This window comes from Passer montanus, unplaced genomic scaffold, assembly GCF_014805655.1.
Source record: "Passer montanus isolate IOZ18808 unplaced genomic scaffold, ASM1480565v1 scaffold9, whole genome shotgun sequence".
NCBI classification, from domain to species: Eukaryota; Metazoa; Chordata; class Aves; order Passeriformes; family Passeridae; genus Passer; species Passer montanus.
The window spans coordinates 17,241,307-17,251,325 of record NW_024374367.1 but is presented as its reverse complement, the minus strand read 5'-3'; the positions used below and the strand labels follow the sequence as shown (position 1 = coordinate 17,251,325).

Genomic DNA, 10,019 nt, shown 5'->3' with positions numbered 1-10,019 from the left:
CCCCAATATTTTTAGTTCAATGCCAGAAAATTTATTTTAGTAAAGCCACTGACACAGAAATAGTGATAAAGAAACTCCAAACCCCAAAATCCAAACTTATTAACCCTAAAGAAAAAGAGACAGGAGGGTGAAAGGTCATGAAAAATGCCCTGAAAGACTGTTTATAAAGAAGCAGACCTCATCTTGGCAAATGCCTCTATGGAATAGCATAAAGAGGCTTAAAAACAACAATTAGGATGCTTAGGTAGTGTATTATGATAGATAGACTCTATAGAGCTCCATTAAAATGGCAAAAATTGGTGCTTGCTTATGTTACAATGATCAAAAAATAAGACTTCAGCATGCTAGATAGCTCTGGTCTAACAGGGCACTTAAGTATATGGAGTAACCTTACTTAAAACAGATTATATGCACTTGCTTATATTTAAACATGTACTTAAAACATCTGCTGGATGGGGACCTATAAACTTAGACCATTCATCTGAGTTTTAAATTAATAAAATTTGTCAAATGGGTTATGTTAATCCCTGTTATGTTATCCTTTGTTAAAAGACATCTCAGTATTAAAAATTAGTCAAAATTATTTCTTAAATATATGCTTCATTTATTGCAATAGATGACTTAAGAAATTAGATGTGTCAATTTCACCTCGCATCATTTAAATCATGGGTTATCCCTGGGGAAAATGATTTTTCTGTTCTGAACTCTGCTTGCTTCAAGGAATGTGTTATGTGCAGTGGACTCCACCCTTTAAAACCTTAATTGCAGGATATGCTTGCAAAAGCAGAGATTCCTCTTCTAGCTGCAAAAACTTGATTTGACCCTTAAGCATCTCCTGAACATGTTCATGTGCATTCACCTTCCCACTCTTCCATTTGTAACACAGATCATTCCCCATTATTTTTCAAGAGGATTACAGAGTAAACAGACAAATATCAAGTAGTTCTTTTATGGCGCTTACTTGCCTTTACCTACAAAATTCTCACAACTTTTCATCATTTCAATACAGGACATTACACCCTGGATTGTCTTTTAGGCTAATAATAAAAAGAATATAAAGCTTTTACTTACTAAGTATAATTTAGTTGCAGAGATTTTCGAGGTTTTTCCCTGCTGAATCCAAATTGTAGTCTAATTGCCCATGCAGCAGTTCTTGGAGCCCAAAATTCATCTGAACTGCTCAAGAACACATTCCTTGGTGAAGAGTATAATATCTTGTAGCAGTGCATTGGTTACATTTTTAACCACCACAAATCAGTGCAAAGTTCAAACCAATCAGATCTGATGAAAAAAAGGAGTCAGCAGCTCCTGGAGGTACCCTGGCACCATGCTCTTCACATTAGGAAGCAGATTTCAGCACAGGGAGTCAGAAACTTGTGAAAAGCACTCAGCCTCTACAAAGCTAGGTCACAAAATTAATCTCGGGCGATGTCTGCCTGTGGTAATCACATATCTTCTGAACAGAGAGACACACATAATTCTCTCCCATGATTTCCTGGGAATCTGTGAGAAGCTATGAGAAAGCTCAGAGAAAACAATTCTTATCGCCATTTGCTGCACCTGTTGTGCCCTTGTGGAATGTGTTATGGAGATTGTTTACCAAAGGGTGGTTTCCTAACTGGTGTTTTGGATTCATTGACCAATTGGATCTACACGTGTATTGGACTGTCTGGCAAGAGCGATGGGTTTTTCTTAGTAGTATAGTATAGTATAGTACAATATAGTATAGTATAGCGTAGTAACAATAAAGCGCTTGATCAGCCTTCTTCAATCATGGAGTTAATGCTCATCATTCCCTGGCAGGGACCACTGCCACAATACCTGCCCCTTAGCCAGGCTTTGAGCTAGTGTCATGATGTTGGGAGCGGGAGTTGTCTCCTTCTTGTTAACTGTAGGGTTCTGCTGGAGTGTTCAGCTACTTCCATAGAAAAAGTGAAATTTTTCACAAATAAATTGTTTGGCTCAAAACCTATGAAGTATCATGGTTCTTTGTCCTACAGCAGACCAAAAAAGACTTTGTGTGAAGGGCACTATAGAAATACTACCTTAATTACAAGACCATCTAGTCTATTTGCAAAATCTCTTTTACAATGGCTTTGTTTAGATAATAACACATTTAACCGTTCTTCCATTTTGTATCTAGGTATGAGAAAACTTTGCAGTCTAGACTATGTTTTTCAGTTTATTAGGACATTCCCCCAAAATCTGCAGCCAACATTCTCAATTCCTCTGTGAAAACATGTTTCTTGCCTTCCTGCTGCCCCTTTCCCTACTGTTTAGTTTTTTGCAGCTGTTTAACCAAAAAGTTATTCTCCTGGAAAACATATTCAAGGATTTTTTTTCCCAAGTCACTCTTACTGTGCTTGATTTTTTAAAATTGGGCATTCTTTTTCCATTGTGCCCCATAAATTTTCCCCCAGAATTTGCAAGATCTTAAAGCTGTATTCTCCAAGCTATTTCACATGCTGCTTTCTATTGACATCTTATTTATGTGCTTGACACAGACATCAAGGCTGCAGGTAGCAAGAATAAAATCAGGGACCAATACATGAAGGTGGGAGAAGGTTGCATGACAGCTGGTCATAGGTGGACCATGGAAACCCATTTCATTCCCTGCACCAGGGCACAGACCAGACACATTATGCTGTGAGGGACTATATAGGCCTTTATGTCAGTCAGAGTAGTAATGAAAGAGCTGCCACTGGGAATTTATCCATCTCCAAAACCATACAGCATTGCAAATGCATGCTTAGAGCCACAGTGATACAACCAGGGTCCTCTAGAGAATCAAAACCTAGCATTCCTGGATACCAGCTTCAGTGGGAGACACTCAAGTCCATGCAAAGAATTCCCATTTCTGTCACTGCTTGCTTTCTCTCTTGAGAGGTCTGTGCACTACAGTGCAAGGCACCCTGCACCCCACCAGTCGCAATGAGACCACTTTGAAAGGTCAAGAGAAAGAGCTTTGCCTGTACTATAGAGCACCTGCCAGCAGGATGATGTTAGTTATTAGGCCTTTTCCAAAAACACAATAGCATTTAAAATTAAGTTTCTCTGGATGGTGTTAGCAATTGTCATGGTTCTTGGGGGATTCAAAATGTCAAAGCAAGAACTGAGAGATTCATACACCTGCTTGGACACTGGGCAGGTAAAATGTGCTACTTCTCCTCATACCCAGCCTGCTGGTCTGCAGGACTCTGGGCATGCTGCAAACAACCGTTCTGCTCCGGGAAGGAAGGGTCCGACCCTGACTAGGGAAGAGAATCCTCAGGTCAGCTCAACCCTCCTGAGATTTCTTTGCCAGGGGAGGGAAATCTGCCAAGTTGTTCTTACTTGCATGAGCAATAACAGCCCCACTGGGAAATGTAGCAAGGCGATATAATGCCTCCTCTGAGAGGAAGGGGGCGATTCAATTTTGTTTGGGTGTTAGTGCTGCTACCAACCCGAAAACTAGGTACCTGCATTAACCTCGTTGAGCCAGATGCTGGCTTATGGGAGAGGGCTGCAGACAGCATCCTGCAGCTGCCTGAAACAGCTCTGAGCAAGCGTGGTTTGTATGCGAGGGACCGTGCCTGGCTCCTCTGCACTCAGACCCCGCTTCCAGCAGCAGGTGCTGTCGGCTCTGCAGGGATGCTCCCAGTTAGGGAAAAACGCCTGGGGCGGGGCGGGGGCCTCCCCGAGCCTCGTTCCCTTGAGGGTCCTGGGCTGGGGCGGTCGTGTTCGTCGGGGGAATGGAGTGGGTGTTTGTGTGTGAATTAATAGATTGAGGGAGATGGATGGAAGAGGGGAAATTATAGAGAGAAGGGAAGAATGGGCGGGAGGAAAAGGATGAAGAGGGGGAAAAGGATGTAAGGAGTGGGGGGGAGATGGAGGCGATATGGAGGGAGGAGAGAAAGCGGGAGAGAGAATGGAGAAGAGGCTGAAGGGGACCATGTAGAGCGCAAAGCGGGACCGAGGGCGTTGGAAAGGGAATGGGGACATGGGGGGGGGGGGGGGGGGGGGGGGGGGGGGGGGGGGGGGGCACGCGAAAAGGAGGCCGAAGGACCCCGCCGCGCCTTTAAATATTCGCGCCGCATCCATGCCCTTCGCTCCCCGCGGGGACCCCCGGACTCGCTCCGCGGCGGGCGCTGCCCGCACGCAGTCGGTCCTGCCCCCAGCCCGCCGTCCGCGTCCGGCCGTCCCGCTGCGCTCCCGTGCCCCCGCAGGGGCTGTAGGGCCGGGCGCGGCCTCGAGGGGCGAGGGCGGCGGGGCCCCCGGGGCCATGCGCTAAGCGCCCGGAGCAGCCGCCGAGCGAAGTTGGGGTGGAAGATGAACAACGCCGGTAAGTGCGCGCGCCCGCCGGGAAGGGTCTCTGCTTCTAGACATCTTTTCCCCGGGGCCGGCAAACGCCGGGCGGGCTTCCTTCCTCCGGCACCCTCCTTTCCTCGGGCCGGCACATCCCATCACCCGGATAGCAGCCTTTGCCCGGGCACAGCTCCTCCGGGGTTCCTGTCCCCCTTCGTTCCCGCCCCGGCATACCTTCTTCGGGGCCAGCAGGGTCTGGGCCGTGCCGCTGGGGCTGGCACCTCTGGCCCGGGCACCCTCCGTTCAGGACCGGCCCTCCTTTTCCCCGCCATCCAGCATCCAGCAGGTGCTCAATGCCTCCCCGAGGCTGTGAGTGCCCCATTGCTTGCCCAGCCATTGAGGGATCAGGGGCAGGCGAGGTTAGGTGTTCCGGGGACAACCAGGCTGGCAGACCGGCAGGGCTGCGCTTGCTAAGGGACACGGCTGTGTGCCCACTACTCCCTCGGATACACTCAACCGTTCACGAAGTTCCTAGGGAATTTGCTGTGACTTTCTTTCCAAGAGTATATTTTTGGGGGAAGGTAATGTTTTTTGCAGAATTTGCTCTCTAAGGCAAATCCAAACCCTTCCTCCTCCTTTCTGTCAACTTTTCAGATTTTTCCTTGATAGAAACTGGGAAGGTGAAAGAGACAGAATAAGGGAACAAGGCATTCAACAGTTAAATAAAACATAAAAAGAAGCCCCTGGAAAATTGGGGCAAACTTTAAACTGTTCACCAAGACTTTCTCATTTTCAGGGATAAGGCATGTGTGTGAAAAGCATAAAAATACAGGAAACAAGTATTGCTACCTAGAGTTATTTAGAAAAAATTAAAGCTGCTTCTAGAATTAAAGATGAAGAGCATCAGATCTTTTTTTCTTAGCCCTAAAATTTCCATTGTGTTTCCTTGCTCCAGGTGAATATTGCTCGGCACCTCACTTGCAGTGTATGGGTACATCCTGATGCCAGAGATTTTACTGCTAGATACCTTGCCCTACAACTGTTCTGTGTTGGGAAGCTGATTTGTTGTTTGCCAAAGCATAGTAACATAGCATTGGAAAAGCTCTTTTTTGTCAAAGTATCAGTGTGTTATACCACTCCCCTGAGTTTAAAGCAAAAAGGTTCTCTTTCCTCTTGGAGTAGGGAGTGATATTTCCATTCAGTTTTCTGATCCTAGTCTGGATTTTGTCCCTCCCAGGAGACAAATTCATTTGAAAATTAAGCCAGCCAAAAATAACTTCAGTAATGATGCTCCTACCTCTCTTTCTTCATCTCTCCATTATTTGAAACAGACCAGCTCTAATCTACTCCTGTTGTCAGTGGAAGTGCAGGGTAAGGAATATTAGATGTAAAGACTTTGAGGAATGTAGGACCGAATAGGACTGCCTTCATTATCAAAAGCCGCACCCGTTGTTACTACGGCTTTTATTAATTCCTTCAATTATATCCTAAACAAAAACTTTTCAGGTAGCTCTCCTGCTACTACTGGTTTCCAGACCAGATTCAACACCATTTATTCTTGTGATTACATTGTCCTTTTGCTTAAAAATAGTTCTTTTCCTCTTCTGGTGTTTACCTTCAGGTTGTATTTATAGAGTGCTCATATCCCTTCTCAGCCTTTGTTTTGTATGTTTGCACAATGCAAGGAATGTCTCCCCCATCAGTGCAAAGCAGAACTTCCTACTGAATCTGAAGGAGAGGGATATTTATTAACTGGTACAACTTGGGCACCAGCATTACGCTATCTTTGCATTATAGTAAGTAATGCATAGCACCAGTAAGTAGAGTCATATGTGCAGGCATATATGGCAGCCTTGATCCCACAGAAGTTAAAATAATGACAGACTGAGAACCGGAAGGGAGATATGGATTATCCTCAGAGATGCAAAACTGATATGAAAAGATGAAGCAATCCACCCAAGGCCACAGGAAATCTGTGGTAAGAGACAAGAGACCAGACCAGTTTCATATATAGGACCTTCCAGCCTCTAGCAATTTTTTTGCCAGGTGCTGAAATGATGCAAAATTAAAAGTGTACAGACGTTAGACTCCAGATTGTTCAGAGATATAAGCAGACTTTATATTCTTTCAGCTGCTACTGAAAACGATATAGGAAAAGATGCTGTATGGACCTGTCAGAGAATTTTGACCATCTTCTTTGGCTCCTAGGAAGCAATATATGAAACAACAGGTTGTCTGCCTCAGTGTTAAGTTACTGTTGTGAAAACGGAGCCAAACCGGTAACATTGCAAATGCTTACAATTACATTAAAAAGAAATGTATGGTAGTAGTTTAGAACCAAGATTATGTCTCATGTACGTTGGTTTTTCATTGTTGAGCCCACCAGTAAGACTTATATGTGCAGTCTGCTAGAGACAGTGAAAACACAGAAAAATTTTTAGGATCAAGATGGTTTTGGTTTTTGGAAACATACCCCTTCCTGATTTTATTGCCTTTTGATTTTTTCCCCTTCTCCAACACTATTTCACTGTGGAATATTATGCTGTTGTATTATATTATTAGATGATTGCAGTAAAGCTATATAGTAACAGAAATTTATAAGGTATTGATCTGATATCCTAGCATCATAATGCATTGATCTAATCATAGAGAATGTGTTCCTGTAACTGTACATAGCAGCATTTTAGTTCTGCAGAGTGGGGTGTGCTTTAACAGCTCAGCTGTTAATATCACAGCTATGACTTCTAAAAGGATAAAATTCCTATGGGAATTGTCGGGACAGTTACTGCTGGCTATAGGTCTGTCTTGACACTGTGGAGCTCTCTTGCTATATGCAGAGTACCTTTGATCACAAGAACCCATACTGATGAGAGAGAAGCTTCTCAAAAGTGTCAGACTTATGAAGGACGTGAAATACCATTTTTGTAAATATCTGAGGCATTTAAGTGCCTGCTGATTTTAACCAGGACCTCGTATTTCAAGTTCCTGAAGTCCAAATTCTCAAAAGCCATGTAAGTATCTAATACCTGTTGAAGTCAAACTAGTACCTGAATCTGGATGGAACCCCAATTAATAGGAAGACTTGCACTCCTATATAATTTGAAAATCCTAGTCTGAATACCTTTTCTATTTCAAGTGACTTGCATGCAACTGTTTCCACTTCTTATGTAATTTTTGTAATCTCAGACTTTTCTCCAGTAGCGTGAAATAAGTGACGCACTTATATGCTGTAAAGCAAAGAGGACTCTTTCTGCATCAAATATTGCCACAATTAATAATATGTAAGAAACAATAATAAATGTCATGTTTCAATGGAAGAAGCAATATTAAGTGCTGGAAATACAAGCTGGAGTTAGAAACAAGGCAGCACTAACCGGAAATAAGGGCTTCATTTTTTAAATGAACAATTAATTACAGGATTAGAATATGGTGATACTAAGGTGTATAGTCTACCTTTTACTGACTTCAGACCAAAATCTTCTAGCAAATCAGTTTTAGCTTCATTCTGATATACATATGTGAAATTATAAAGCTCCTGATCAGAGCTGAACAGGACTTTCTTGTGTCCTTGTCTGGATAGTCTCCCTCTACCCTCCTGTTTCTCAGACACTTTTCATCTGTGGATTTCAATCCCTTCTTCCTGAGCAGAAGCAGTGGCAGACAAGACTTGGTTTCTACCAGGCTTCTAGGTTTGGTGCAGTCCCATCCCGCTGTTGCAATATTGTCCCTTCACCTGCCCTGTCACTTCCACTCAGAAGCTCTGCAAATCCCTGAACAATGTATTTCTGCCCTCTGCCCTCAGTGCCTTTCCCATTTTAATGTACATCTAAGTTAAATTAGAGCCAGAGGCATGGAGGAAGCACGGGTCCACAAAAGTTCATTGCTCAGAAAAAGCTACTTTCAGCATCTTAAAAGAAGCCTGAACCGGATTGCAGCACCAGTCAAGGCTGGAACCAGTATCTGCACTCTGGAGCTATGTACTTTCTCGAGCCACTAGCAAAGACCATGGCCCTGGGACATGTCTACATATATCCAGGCGAATGTGAAACCTCAGCGTTTAGTTAGTTCTTGGTGGTGGTGTTTTGTAAGTATGGTCCCTTATAAGCCCTAATCAAATTTTAGGTGAAATTTGAAGTCCTAAATTTGAAAATATTTGAAAGTGGGTAGTTGCAGAATTTCTAGTGATATCATACTACAAAATGTATATTGTTTCAAAGAAACACTTGAACAGTGAAGGCTGCATGGGCTGCTTGCTATTCTAGGAGAGCTATTCCAGGTGACCTGCTAGACTACTGTTGATGGCTTAAAAACTTGGATGGGACGAGACTAATGTAATGTAATTTCATATGGATCATGGCAGGAATAGAATTATGCAGGGTTGCCTGAAGGAAGGTGGGTGAGGAGAGGAAGCGGTCCTTGTCAGTACAAGGAAGTACTGAACAATAAGGGGAGGAGCAGGCTAAAGGAATTTGTATTCCCCAAGAGTTTCCTTTTAAGCACAAGGTGGGTGTGTCTCCCTCCAACATAAAATACATCCTAAAATAAACATGCACAATTATTTGGGAACATACACATTACTTATGGTGCAATGTTGCATTTAGAAGTTACAGCCAGAACCTTTCAAGTGGCTCAGACAGCAAAGGAAGCAGAAATTGAAGGAGAATGACATTGTGATAAAAGGCAAGAAGCTGTGGTTTCTTTTGTTTGGGTTATTTTTTAAACAAACGCTTGTACTCCTCCTGCTGCCTCTTCCTCACACTGTCACCATAGAAAAAGGGAAATTGTTTAAGGAGACTCATGAAAGGCAAGATCAATGGACAAAGCAGTTAGGAAAAAAACTATGTAAGGGAACAGCAGTGACCAGTAGCTGGCACAAGTGGGTAGGAGAAGGACATGACAATGCCTATTACCATACTGTGAACAGGGTCCATTACCACAGGTTCTCTTCCAACAGCACTGCTACTGAAGGTAGCAGAAGAAAAAACTCAATATTATTTGATCCTTTTCCTGTAGGAAATTGTCACTGGAGCAAAAGGAGGTAATTTTTAAAGTTGTATTTCTTTTAAGTGGATGTCTCCATAGTTATTTTACTTAAAGGAAATGAGTTCCTGTCATTATTTTATTTCAAATTTGTTTATATGACAAAACTTGGAAGGTCCCAGCATTCTCTAAAGTCCAGTCTTTTCCTCATTATTCACTGTTTCAGTACAGACACTCTATGAAAAGAAAAAGAATGAGAATGGAGAAACTTCAAGTTTTGTCACGTTCCAGGAACAGACCAGTATTTGTATCCTACTCTTGGATATACATTCCTAGGAAAGGCCAGGCACTGCAGAAAGTGGTGTAGTACCTCCAAAATGACGGGGGTTTTTTTGGAGTTAGTCCTAAAAATGTCTTATTATGGTGGTAAAGGTGTAAAGACTCAGTTTTAGCTAATAACAAATCCATTCACTTTACTACCAGAAAGTTACTTTAGGATGTTCCATGATTTCAGTAACTTATTTAAAAATGCAAAAGGTAGCTCTCGCTGGGCCACCAGGCTTACCAGACACTAAACCCACTTCTGTTGCCTCCTTGTTTTTAACTGGCAAGAATTTCCAGTACTCTGCAGCCTTCAAGTGCTGCCTGCAAAGGAAGCAATGCTACTACAGCAAAGGTAGAGTGTTCGGCACATAAAGTTTCTGACTTAATGGACAGGGAAAAACAAGTTACCCATTCTGTGATTAGACAGACAC

At 43.1% G+C, this 10,019-nt stretch overlaps 1 protein-coding gene across 1 annotated transcript in view; it reads left to right on the top strand.

The window, feature by feature from the left end:
• The first annotated feature begins 4,158 nt into the window (after positions 1 to 4,158).
• FGD5 (FYVE, RhoGEF and PH domain containing 5) overlaps positions 4,159 to 10,019 on the top strand; it is a 78,411-nt gene continuing 72,550 nt past the window's right edge. Inside the window, exon 1 of the mRNA XM_039734101.1 lies at positions 4,159 to 4,321. Coding sequence (XP_039590035.1) covers positions 4,309 to 4,321 — 13 coding nt within the window. The 5' untranslated portion in view covers positions 4,159 to 4,308. The remainder of the gene's footprint in view (positions 4,322 to 10,019) is intronic.